Source organism: Sinocyclocheilus rhinocerous, unplaced genomic scaffold (assembly GCF_001515625.1).
Source record: "Sinocyclocheilus rhinocerous isolate Xijiao unplaced genomic scaffold, SAMN03320098_v1.1 scaffold671, whole genome shotgun sequence".
In the NCBI taxonomy this organism is placed as follows: Eukaryota; Metazoa; Chordata; class Actinopteri; order Cypriniformes; family Cyprinidae; genus Sinocyclocheilus; species Sinocyclocheilus rhinocerous.
Window position 1 is genome coordinate 1,119,458 of NW_015625021.1, and position 13,650 is coordinate 1,133,107.

The 13,650-nt window shown below is 33.4% G+C and overlaps 2 protein-coding genes across 2 annotated transcripts in view; one reads left to right on the forward strand and one right to left on the reverse strand.

Annotated features, from left to right (window-relative positions):
• il17rd (interleukin 17 receptor D) overlaps nucleotides 1–9,106 on the forward strand; it is a 44,418-nt gene extending 35,312 nt beyond the window's left edge. The window contains exons 8-13 of the mRNA XM_016562112.1: nucleotides 1,881–1,946; nucleotides 2,034–2,088; nucleotides 2,165–2,275; nucleotides 3,866–4,050; nucleotides 5,900–6,836; nucleotides 8,218–9,106. Coding sequence (XP_016417598.1) covers nucleotides 1,881–1,946; nucleotides 2,034–2,088; nucleotides 2,165–2,275; nucleotides 3,866–4,050; nucleotides 5,900–6,836; nucleotides 8,218–8,336 — 1,473 coding nt within the window. The 3' untranslated portion in view covers nucleotides 8,337–9,106. The remainder of the gene's footprint in view (nucleotides 1–1,880; nucleotides 1,947–2,033; nucleotides 2,089–2,164; nucleotides 2,276–3,865; nucleotides 4,051–5,899; nucleotides 6,837–8,217) is intronic.
• An 814-nt stretch (nucleotides 9,107–9,920) lies between these two features.
• On the reverse strand, nucleotides 9,921–13,406 carry LOC107747625 (glycine N-acyltransferase-like protein 3). The gene is given in 10 exon segments (XM_074560207.1): nucleotides 9,921–10,139; nucleotides 10,142–10,337; nucleotides 11,212–11,241; nucleotides 11,243–11,306; nucleotides 11,405–11,522; nucleotides 11,789–11,794; nucleotides 12,101–12,190; nucleotides 12,776–12,787; nucleotides 12,904–12,995; nucleotides 13,358–13,406. Coding segments are annotated over 10 exon segments (876 nt in total).
• Nucleotides 13,407–13,650: the final 244 nt, after the last annotated feature.

Sequence of the window (13,650 nt, forward strand, 5' to 3'; positions counted from 1 at the left end):
ATAATTATATTTTATTTGTAATATATTAATATATTATATATATAATACATTTATATTATTATTATTTACATTATATATTAATAATAATACTAGTAATAGTAGTTGAAAAAATTGCATTACAAATAAAATGCATAATAATAATAATAATAATAGTATTTAAATTATTATTATTAATATTGGTAATATTATTATTAGTAGTAGTTTTTATTTATTTTTCTATAAATAAAAATTATTATAATCATTATTATTTAGCATTTTGTTTGTGATACACTTTTCTCAAACCCTGCGTGCAATAAGCAATTAAACATAAAATATTAACACAGTGAAATAAACAACAGTCACAGGTTAATTAACTACAGAAAGATAAATGACACTCCATGTGTAAATGCGCACTTTTATGTTTTTTTTTGTCTTTTTTTGAGCTATCCCTGTACGTCTTTGGCCGAAACAGTCTTGGAATCACAATGTTGGGATTGATTTCATTTAGAGGTTTTATTATTTCAACACCAGCATGAGGTGTTTCATATTTGTGTCATTTTGTGTTCTTTTGAAGCATATTATTCACATCTTCTTCCTATTAAAGGGTGTAAAAGCATTGTCCTGACTCTTTTCAGAAGAGCGCAGCAGTCATATCTTAGCCGGGCCGGACAGCATTGTTTGTAGCGATAATAGAAAGAGGTGAAATTTGAGGTGAGCGACGCCACCAACGGGGGATTCCAGAGTTCAGACGCTCTATGGGTCTCTGTGAGATCATTGTTAGCATTTCAGTTTCCCACCACTGGTTTCTGAGTGCATTACAAACCCTGTTTTAATGTATAGCATCTGTAAACATAAACTGCAAGTTTGGATCCTTGTGTTTGGATGTTTAAGTTAATTAAAAGTGACAGGGTTGAACAGTTTATTTAGCTTTTTCCAGCCTTGTTCTTAAAGTAATGACACGTAAAGGTATTTATTGGAAAGAAAATTCAGTGCTAATATGTCTGTGAATATCAAGTTTTCAAAGATAGTTTGCTGACAATGTACCCTCAGATCATCCAAGATGTAGATGAGTTTGGTTCTTCATGTAGTTCACCAATGGATGCTCTGCAGTGAATGGGTGCCGTCAGAATGAGAGTCCAAGCAGCTGATAAAAACACAATAATCCACAAGTATTCCACACCACTCCAGTCCATCAGTTAACATCTGGAGAAAACAAAACCTGCATGTTTGTGAGAAACAAATCCATTATTAAGATGTATTTAACTTCAAACAAGTTAACCATGAGTCCATAATCCATATTAATGCTTCCTCCAGTGAAAAAGTGGTCTGGTCTGAATCAGAGAGAAATCTGCACAGATCAAGCACCATTTACAAGCCAAAACAGCTCTAAACAGATATGTGGCTGGATTTTGATGTGAGATACAACAGGAGATGGACTTTTTCACTGGAGGAAGCATTATTATGGATTATTACATATTTTAGCCAGAAGCAGTGGTTTGAAGATAAAAACATCTTAGTAATGGATTTGTTTCTTCCAAACACGCAGCTTTTCACTTCTCCAGATGTTAACTGATGGACTGGAGTGGTGTGGATTATTGTGATGTTTTTATCAGCTGTTTGGACTCTCATTCTGACGGCACCCATTCACTGCAGAGCATCCATTGCTGAGACAGTGATGTAATGCTGCATTTCTCCAAATCTGATGAAGAAACAAACTCATCTACTTCTTGGATGGCCTGAGAGTGAGGAAATGTTGAACAAATTTTCATTTGTGGATGAAGGCCACAAAAAGCTCTTGATTTATGGAATGATCCAAATATTGTGATTTAATCCATTATATTGTCATTGTACATAAAATGCATTACACTTTTGTAAATAATGTGTCTCTGCTTCCCTTGCAGGAGCAAAATGGCCCCAAAACTACATGTGTTTTACAAGACGTCACTCCAGGAACTTATGCAATAGAGGTTTGCGCGTTATTCATATCATACGCAATTAAATTTCGTATCGTTTATTGAACAAAGCAGAACAAATTCACTTTCTTATTCCCGCAGCTTCGCGATGACAACAACACGACCAGAAAACAGACGCAGTACCACGTGAGCCAAGGTAAAAAATAGTGAAATTTGTGTACTTTGTGCATGTTCAGCGTCTGTATTTTTGCACTGATCAGATGTTGTTTCAGTGCATTCTCCGTGGGCCGGACCGATCCGCGCCATGGCCATCACCGTCCCGCTGGTTATCATGTCGGCCTTCGCCACTCTCTTCACCGTCATGTGTCGCAAGAAGCAGCAAGGTGCGTGTCCGTCATTAGCGAGGCTCGGGTTTCCTCTCTTTTGTGCGGGATCTGTAAGCCGGTCGGTGTAATCTGACGGCATTGACGAGGATTAATGCGTGATGGAATCTAAGCATTTGCCCTCACGCCATTCTGCTGCAGCTCTGCTTGAGCCACACAAAAGAAACTCCTGTAAGCCTGTTAGTGTGCAATGCATCTCACAGAAGCACAACTCGCTCATTACATGTGCGTTTCCTCAGAATAGTTTGCATAGATGTTCAGTTTCCAATGTTTTGGGACGATTTCCCTCACAAAACCTTAGAAAATACCTTAATTTCTAGTTACTGTAAAATCCTAGATTTTTTTTTTTCCAAAGAAATTTGTATGTGAAGTCACCACCATGATTCTAGGGTTGCCTTGGCGTTCCTGTGTGGTTGCTAATGTGTTTTGGGTGGTTGTTAGGGCATTGCTAGTTAGTTAAGGATGTTCTGGTTGCTTGTGCCACAAAAATTCTATTCTGGTCTCTAGATCGGTGTAATTTTAGTATCATTGAGATACTATTATAATTTTTATTACTATTTTGAATACATTTTTATTTAGTTTTCATTTTATTTTTAGTTAAAGTTTTAGTAATTTATTTGTCATTTGTTATTTTATTAGTTTTAGTTTTCTTCTATTTTTTTTAAATTATTTTTTCATTCCAGTTTTTATTTAGTTCTTTTAGTACATTGAGTTAAACTAAATTAAAATGAGAAATGTTGCAACTAGCTGAAATAAGTTTAAGTTTTTTTTATACTTTATTTCAGTTAATGTTTATTTTATTTCAAGTAACAAAAATGTTTTTTGTTTTGTTTTAGTCAATTAGCTGAAATACAATACATTTATGATTTTATAAATATTTGATTTGATTTCAGCTAAAGTTTATTTTATTTCAAGTAACAAATGTATTTTTTCTTTTTTTTTGGTTTTAGTTATCTAGCTAAAATAAAATAAGTTTATGTTTTATATTTTATTTTATTTCAGTTAACATTTTTATAGTTATATTTTAGTCAACTTTTAGTCAATAAGTCCACATTTTTTATTATATTTTATTTGAGTTATGGTTTATTTCATTTCAAGAAACAAAAATACTTTTTTAATGGTTTTAGTTTTAGTTAATACATTTTTTGGAATATTTTATTTTAGTTAATGTTTATTTTATTTCAAGTAATGAAAGTGTTTTTTTTAAAGTTTTAGTTTTAGCTAACTAGCTGAAATTATTATAATATATTTTTTTCAGTTAACAATTTTTTTTTAGATGGCTTTAGTTTTAGTTAACTATAATAACCCTGCTCTAGATATGTTTAGTCTTCAAGTCTGTAAGACTTTTCTATTAACTCCAGTATTTTAAGCTCAAAATATGGTAAATTTTTGTGAAGGTGGATTGGGGTGATGTTAGACAAAAACATCTGTTGCTCTAACATGGACAAATTAGGCTTTACTTTCAATTCTTACAGTGCTCTAAAAGGAGCTCTCATCATATGGAAACAATAAATGTGCTTTTTTCCCACTCGCTACAAATCTCATTTGATCCTGGTTAGATTCTCGTCTTTGATCTGAATTCCTCTGCAGAGAACATCTACTCCCACCTGGACGAGGAGAGCTCAGAGTCTTCATCTCAGACCACGGCGCTGAGCGCAGACAGACCCTGGCCCAGACCCAAGATCTTCATCTGTTACTCCAGTAGAGACTGTCCCAAACACCTCGCCGTCATCCAGAGCTTCGCCTTCTTCCTGCAGGACTTCTGCGGCTGTGAGGTCAGGCTTTACCTTTCTGTGCTTCGAAATGAAATGCGCTACTATTCAAAGATTTTTATTTTAAATTAAGTAATATTTTTGTTCAGGAAGGAAGGACGCATTAAATTGATCAACATTGACAGTGAAGACAATTATAATGTTATAAAAAATATATATATTTTAAATAAATGCTGTTCTGTTGAACTTTCTATTCATCAAAGAATCCAAAAAAAGCACCACAGTTTCCACAAAAATATGAAGCAACTGTTTTCAACATTAATAAAAATAAAAAGTGTTTCTTGAACAGCATATTAAAATGATGCTGAAAATTCAGCTGCGCATTACATTTGACTATATATCCAAATAGAAAACAGTTATTTTAAATTGTAATAATATTTTACAATTTTTACTCTATTTTTGATTAAATAAATGCAGCCTTGGTGAGCAGAAGAGAGACTTCTTTCAGAAACTTCTTTCAAAAAAACTTTGAAATGTTTGCTCCTGACGCCCTCTAGTGGCAGAAGAAAGTTGAAGACTGTTTGCTCACTCAAATTATTCCAGAGATAGTAATCCAGATGTCAACATGAAATAAGAAATTAATTTATTTACTTACCTATTACTTGTTCCTGGTCACGATCCTGTGCATGAATCATCAGTCATTGTTATTCCAAAGAAAACACTTTACTGCAAGTTTTCATTTGTTAACATTAGTTAACTACGTTAGTTACTTAGCATGAACTAACAATAATAAATACTTCTACAGTCTTCATTAATTATTGTTAATTTCAACATTTACTAGTGCTTTTTAAAATTAAAAGTTGTATCTTTTAACATTAGTTAATGTACTGTGAACTAACTTGAACAAATTCAATGAACTATTGTTTATTTATTAACTAACAAGCTTTAAGGTCCCTCAGAAGTTTTCCACCAAAATAAAAGTTCTATAGATAAATGTCTGAAAGCAAAGAAATGAAGACAGCCATAAATATTATTATTGTAATTTTACTGTTGTTGTGTTAAATTTAATTTACAATAATAATGACTATTAATATTATTATTAGTAGTATATTATTTTAAATATATAATTCGTTTATTTCCTTTATTTTAAATAATGATATACACAGATATATACAGTATTTTTAATATTATTATTAAATTATTATTACTCTTTTTTTTTTCTTTTTTACAGTACAATAGTTATATATTTCTTCATTGATTGTTTAATTTTTAGAATTTAATCATAATTACAATATATGAATAATAATAATAATTATTATTAATAAACACTGTATTTCTTATTGTTGTTTATTTCCTATATTTTAAATAATGATGAAATACATTATTTTGAATATTATTATTAAATACTCTTTTTTTTTCTTTTTTACAGTACAATTTTCTTATATTTCTTCATTGATCGTTTAATATTTAGAATTTAATAATAATTAAAATATATAAATATATTATTATTATTAATAAAAACGGTATTTTTACTGTTGTTTATTGCAAATTAAAAATATTATCATATTATCATCATTATCATTAAAAGTTATTATTTTATTACAAGTATGAATATTATTATATTATTACAAACATTTGGAATAATAATAATAATTTATATTATTATTTAGTCTTATTAAATGGAGAAAAACAGGTTTCTTTTCTTTTTTCTTTGTCTAGCCGATCTTCATGAGTATTTGTGGGAAACTTTGATGCTTTTAACTCACGTGAATGCGAAATAAAACTAACTGAAGCAGAAGTTGTTGAATCACTGTGCTCTTTATCAAGACACTTCACCTCGAGTCACTGTATAAAAGTCTTTGCTACCGGACTCATTTTTTTGAAGTGTTTGGGTCTGTGTGTGAATGCTCAGGTGGCGCTGGATCTCTGGCAGCACCTGGAGATCTGTAAGGAGGGTCAGATGTCCTGGCTGAGCCGGCGTATCGACGAGGCTCACTTCATCATTACCGTCTGCTCCAAAGGCCTGAAGTATTTCGTGGAGAAAAGACACCGTAAGGGCAAAGCCACGTCGAAGGAGAACAACCGAGAACCGACCGCACCCGACTCCGCCGGAAGCAGGGACCTGTTCATCGTTGCCACGGCGATGATCGCCGAAAAAATCAAAGAGGTGCATCAAAAATCCTCGGACCTCTCGCGCTTCATGTCGGTGTACTTCGACTACTCTCACGAGAGCGACGTACCGACTTCTCTCAACCTGGCGCCCAAATACAAACTAATGGACCATCTTCCCCTGCTCTTCGCCAGACTCCACTCTCGCCAGCTCAGCCTGACCGACCGCGAGCCGCAGCCGCCGAACGTCAGCAAACGCAACTACTTCCGCAGCAAATCGGGCCGCTCGCTGTACGTGGCCATCTGTAACATGCACCAGCACATCGAGCAGGAGCCCGACTGGTTCGAGAAGCAGCTCATGCCGCCGCCGCTCCCGAATAAACTCCTCCCTCCTCCAGAGAAGCTCGACTCGGGGCTCGTCCTGAACGAGGTGAAGCTCAAACACCCCTCGGAGAGTGACTGTCCCGTGAGGAGCAACGTCCTGATGCTGCCGCAGACGCCGAGGCTGGGGCTCTCGCTGAGTTTGTCGCAGGAGGATCTCGGGGAGGGTTCGTCTCATCAGGACACCGGGTCGTCTCGGCCCGACGGATCGGCCAGTCCGGTGGAGATGCCCAGAGACTCGGGGATCTACGATTCGTCCGTCCCGTCCTCAGAGCTCTCCATCCCGCTGATGGACGGACTCTCACCGGACCACGACAACTCGTCTCTGGCCGACAGCGTGTCCTCCTCCTTGGGACTGGGTAGGCATTTAACATATAGAAATATACCATTTCATTTTAGGGAAATAATTCCCTTTAAAAAATAATATATGCAATTTTTTAAATAATATATGCAATGTAAATATATACTGAGGTGTAAGTGGGTCGTGGAGCTTCACACAAGGTTGTGATTTTTCCGTATTTACATGGACACAACACGTGTCAACCATCCATATTTGTAATGATTTGATGATAATTTATAAATCTATAAAAAACTGAAAAGATTTACAGCTAGAAGCAAAGAATATTAGTATATATTAGTATTGTAGTTTCCCTGTTGATCTGCGAAATAAAACAATGATTATTATTCAAATTTATGTAATTATTATTAAATAATTGTTTGTTTTACAGTACAATAGTATTCTTGCAATAGTAATTTAGATTAGTTTAATTTTCTAATTTCTAACTATAAAATAGAAATATTATTTTGATTAATAACAACAACAATAATAATTGTTAATATTTATTGATTAGTTTAATATTTATAACTTAATTAATAATAAAATATAAATATTTTGAATTTTGTTAATAATAATAGTAGTAATAATATTAAATACTAGTTTTTTTATTTTACAGTTCAGTGGCATGATTGCAATAGTAATACATTTTTTATTAATTTGTTAATTAGTATTAGTTAATTAGCATTAATAATAAATGTTATTATTTAAATAATAAAATAAAAATGTGATTTAGAAATAGATAATAATTATTGTTATTATTATTGTTGATAATAATAGTAATAATATAAAAAATTACATTATAGTGTTATGATTGCAATAGTAATATTTTTTATTAGTTTAATTTTTAACATTTAAATCACTATAAAGTTTAAATGATTAATTACAATTATTATTAATAATATTAATAAATACTAATTTTTTATTTTAAAGTACTGTAGTATGATTGCAATAGTAATGTTTCTTTATTGAATATTTTTTAAACTATAAAGTTTAAATGATTAATTACTATTATTATTAATAATATTAAGGAATACTCATTTTTTTATTTTAAAGTACTCTAGTATGATTGCAATAGTGATGTTTCTTTATCGATTAATTTTTGTTAAATTGTTAAATTTTTATAATTTAAATACTAAAATACAATTATTCTTAAATTGATAATGATAAGAATACTAGAAGTAGTAATAATAATAATTATTATTATTATAAATACTATTTTTTACAGTACATTATTATGTTTGCAGTAGTAATACATTTCCTGATTGATTTTGATTTGAAGTTTAATTTTTATCACTTAAATTACTATACAATTTAAATGACTAATTACTATATTATTAATTATTATTTCAGAATAGAGGTTTATGGCAGCTATATTGACCATGCATGTGTTTTTGTGTGTGTAGGTGATGAGGAGCCCCCTGCTTTCAGCTCTCTGCACTGTGCTGCTCCCACAATATGCAAAGCAGAACTTCATCACAACATCCATCAGAGTGAAGGACTCATAGCCGCTGCCTCCACCTAGTGGCCTTCAGCTGTACTTGCATCGCCACTTTAATTCCTCTACTTACCACTGACTTGGACAAGCTGCCAGCGAGTCTTCAAAATCCCTCATCAGGGAAATTCTTTGACAGATCGGATCTTAAGGGATTGAACACTGAGGTGTCTGCAGGCCTGTGTTTTGCCGAGGCGCTTTTTAACCAAAGTGGTTGTGTACTTAGTATGCAGCCGAGTCTGTGGCGTTACAGCGGTGTGTGCTACTACAAACTCCACGTCATTCAGACCTTCTTGCTTTAAAAGTGCCATGAAGCTGTGGACATGAGCGTGTTGTGCTGAATGCCAGTCGTTTTAACATGTAATTTCACTTTTATTTATTGCATTAACGTGCTTCAGTTGTGGGATAACATGAAAAGCAAACAGACGTGTGTAGATCAGCACTTGATGTTTTTCACATTAGCCCGGGTTTCGTTTCGCTGAAGCGGTTTGGAGGTAACGCTCGATTTTAGAAGCATATCAAGAGCTTTTTAATGATTTTAGGCCTTCATTTGTTTTAAATGGATCTTAAAAAAAGTTGAAAAATGTTGACAGCAGCATAAACAGATTAGAGTAGGTCTAATGTTTGTTTATGACAAAGGGAAGCTAAACAACTGAGATATGCCATTTTGTTAACTTTATGAGTTTTATTTGTGTACTACATGTTTATCCAGGTTTTGTACAGTTTTTTTTTAGAATATTAGAAGTGATTTCTACATTATATAAACTTTGTACTGTTTTATAGTACTCTAATGTAGGGGATACGACTTAATAAAACTAAGATTTATATGCATTATGAGTTATTTGCGAGGTTTCCTATATTTGAAGTGCAAAAATACACATGCTTGAAAAATCTGTTCAAATTTTTGTATTTTGTAAAATAAGACGTGACTAAAAACTTTAGAGTGACATTATAAGTGATTTCTATTATAAAATATAATATACAATCAGTTATTTTAAGCTAAAAATATGCATATGAAAATTTGAAAAAATTACTAAATATTACAGATAATGAAGACGTTTAAAAATACCAGTAACACTAAGTTATTTTTGTTTACATATATTCAGTTTTTTGTATGCTAGAAATCTTGTGTATAAAAAAAACTATATAATAATATTACAAGTAGCGAGGTGATTAAAAACTCCACGATATTTTAAGTGATTTTTATTTGCATATATTCAGATTATTTTGTGTGCTAGAAATATGCATATAAAATAAATATATAAAATATTACAAATAATGAAGAGGTGATTAAACATTCCAGAGTGACATTTTTAAGTGATTTTTATTTGCATACATTGATTTTTTTGTATGCTAGAAATGTGCAATATATATAAAAAAGTAACATTTTGACATAGGCTATTTATATTTTCATATAGGTGGATTTTTTTTGTTGCTAGAAATATACATACATTTTAATTACCTCTTCATTATTTGTATTTTTACATTTGCACATATGCAAATATTAATCACTTAATAATTATATATATATATATATATATACACACACACACAAATAATGAAGAGGTGATTACTTTTTTAAGGTGATTTATATTTGTATTTATTGTCTTTTTTTCAGCTCAAACCACACACAGCCCTGTAATCTGGTGAATTCTGGAACCCAAGTGATGTGAAAAGTTTGTAGGAAGAGTAATTTTCCTTTTCCACAAAACCGGACACAGGGTGTGCTCGGTCCAGGAAGTTTTTGTCCATCACAGACATCAGTAACTTTGTGTAGCCTTTCCGTCTGTGTTGTGGTAACGTGTAGAGCAAACCAAGAGCAGCGTGTTGGTACCATAGACTGTGGGTTGGTACACAAGCAGCCAGAAGACGGGCTCGGTGCCGCCCTCCTGTATCACGCACAGTGAAGGATTGTGGGTAATGTAGTTCTGCACCGAGTTGTAGCTGTTACGGTCTCCGCCATACTTCCACGTGCTGTTTACTAGATGAGCGTGAGCTGCACTAAGCGGAGCCAATCTGAGTCCAGCATAACTGAAAAAAACATCGAATATAAGAAAATGTCAAGTAATAAAAACAAGGAAAATTCAAGAAGGTAGGCCTATTTGTTAAATAAAATAAGTTACAATGTGTTGTTTCATTTTTTTTCAAACCCTGCAAAAATGGCAAAACTCATAAATAAATGAAAAATATAACAATGGTATAATATTTGCGTTTGTGCTGGTTGGACATGTTTTGGGATATTAAAGCAACTGTAGTTCTGTGTATTTTTGCAACTTTGGAGCCCCCTTCAGGTAAGTGAGTGTAATTCACTGTCGTAAATATGTTCACTGCAATACCAGAGCTGCTTTTATTATTGGTTGTAAAGTCCAACTTTGATCACGTGTGCTTTGATAACCAATCACATCACAGCCTCCACTTCATTGAGACAGTCAATGCTGTTTGCAGATACCATAGAAACGAATGAAAATACCATAAACCTGTTGCAAAATTGTCCATGACTTCTCCTACAAAACAGTAGCATATTTTTTCTGTGTAAAGTCTAACAATAGGCTAGATACATCCAAAACGAATGTGAATGTGAATTGAATATGCTGTAGATCCTTTAAACGAAAAGCTGTTTATTCAGCATAGTGAAACCTCTGCTTGTCTTAAAGCTGCTTTGGCTGTAGACGTGCATTTGTTGCTGCCGTAAAGCAATCCACCATTTTCGCGGTATTTCGTACCCGCTCAGCGAACTTACTGGTTTGTGAGAGGAACAAAAAGAAGCCATTGGCCTTATGTTAAGTCAGTGTATCGTCAGAATGAATTTGACACTGATATATAAAGGTAAAATCAGTCGCATACAGTTGCTTTAAGCCTAACATAAGATAACATTTGATGTTTAAGAGTATGATAATGATAGCACCTCTCTTTAATCTGCAGCTGTCCTTCATCCTTTCCAGGGAAGACCATGTTGATCCGCAAACTCCTGAACTGCTTCTAAATACCTGATGTCAACCCCTTTAAGGCAGCCAACAGGTTTGTGCATGTTTTATTTTGTCACAGTCACAAAACTAGTTATTTCAGGCAATTAAGTTGATTACGAATAGAGTGTGTACCTGCTAATAATGTGAATGCATGTTTATTGATCACACCAGGTGTGTCCAGAGTTTTTCAGGCTTTGCTCTTTGAGTAGATGCTGTATGTGTTAAAATCTCCTTCTCCATCCTTTGCTCCCTGTTAAAAAAAACGCACTTGGATTTGAAAGTAACTTGTTAAATAAATGAACAAATAAATAAATAAAGCGTATATGTAAATATATAAAGTAGAAAATATATATAATTTATGTCATGATTTATATATATCGATTTGTTATTCTAGTATTTTTATTTATTATTGTAGTATGTATTCATATTCAAATAGCTTTTATTTGTATATTTTCAGTTTTTTAATTTTAATTTGTTGTAGTAATTGTGTGTTTTTAATAAATGTATTACTTTAACTTCAACCTGTATTTTTTTAAATAATTTTGTTTTTCAGTTAGTTGCCATGTTTTAGTTTTCATTACACTTTTTAAGCTGAAGTTTTCCTTCTAATATTTATTTTACTTTATTTCAGATTTATTTCAGTCAACAAAAATGATTTTTAGTAGTCTTAGTTTACAATAACAGCACTAAGCATTGTCTATAAAGTATAGTTTTGCATATGCTTGGGTTTACTACAAATACCACAGTTAAACTATGGTTTAAAAAAACATGACTAGTTTTTTAAACAAATCATAACTGTCTGGATCTGTAAAATAATGTTATCTGAACTTTGGGTTTGCAAATAATGAGAGTGAAATCTGGCCACTGGTCTGCAATAACCTCCAGATTGTGAGGCTTTCCTCTGTTTATGTTGAATATCCTCCTGACTACCAGCTATGGAGTTTTGTCCTCTGTAGAGGACATTATGTTTTAGTGATTTCTCTGAGACGTTACATGTCACATGTCCTGTACAGAGCACATTCAGGGCTTTTCAGAGATACTAAATGATTGGCTGTTTCACCGTGACCGCTCCCTCTCCTTGGTCTTTAAAATAGCTGACATTCATTTAGTGATTAAGTGTAACACCCTTATGGAAATATGATAATATTTTGTAATTATCATTTAAATCTGACTAATTTTCAAATTGTTTGTCATAAATCAACATCTCAGGAAAATGTTATGGGGTTTCAAATCAAAATATGTCCTTCTGTTATGAAACCGGACGTCGATTTCATACATGTCCACCGTAGAGGACACCAGGACTTAAAGCATGTTTATTACACATTTTGGGAAACACAACAAATGAATAGAGAACTTTTTAAAGTCCCGATGTCTTCTACAGAGGACATGGCCTAACATATGAATACATTTTTCAATTTTTTTCTTATGCTCTAAACAATGTAATGACATGACAAAATACTAAATTCACAAAACTGTTTTTTTTCCTGGTTGTCAGGAGGATATACAGCCATAAACCTGGAAAACAAGTGAATATTAACCGGCTGCTCCTCTTAAGCGAGTGAAAATAAAAGCTGTGGTAATCCGATAGGTTAAACCTCAAACTTTCATAAACCTTTCTAGAATCGCCACACCTTGATGGACTCGGGAAACCTGTGCTTCAAAACACTTTCAGCCTGTTTGAGCTCCTCGGTCCCAAGAATGATGATTTTGTGAACATAAGACTCTCACAGAAATCAGAAGACCAACAAAGGGTTAACAAAAGCTCTTGATGCCGAGTGCAAAGTCAAGGAAGTTGTTTTCAAAGACACAACAGCCGTGCATTTCAGTGGCACAGATTATAGCAGCAAAATGGACAGCTTATGTTAACGCAGCATGCAAAATCTGATCATTTATATCAAATATTAACACTTTCCTGCTCTTCAACCCAGCCTGATGTGATGTGTCCACACCGCTTAAACTCATCAGACTGGTTTGGATTGCTAGTTTCAGGCACTCAGAACCAGTTTACACCATCTGAAACCAGCAAGCTGTTTTTATTCCCAGCAGGAATTGTTCAAGCCTTTTTCAGCAGGAGATATTATGGACTGCTCAGCATTGGGTCCTGGTGCATGCAGCCGGTCTGGTCAGTGGTCATGTGACATGGCAGATGATGTAAAAACATCAATGCAGCTGCAGTGAAGAACGTGAGAATATGACATGGATTTTCTGTGATGGTTTGCGATGGAAAAGCTTTGCATCTCTTCTAGTTTTTGATGAGTCTGTGAATCTAACTGAAGCGTGAGCGTCTGTCAGTCAGCAGGATGCAGAAACCCGAGAAGCTCTTATGCAGCAGATAAATAGAGGTGTGTTAAAGCGTCAGGAATTTATGGCTATTAATG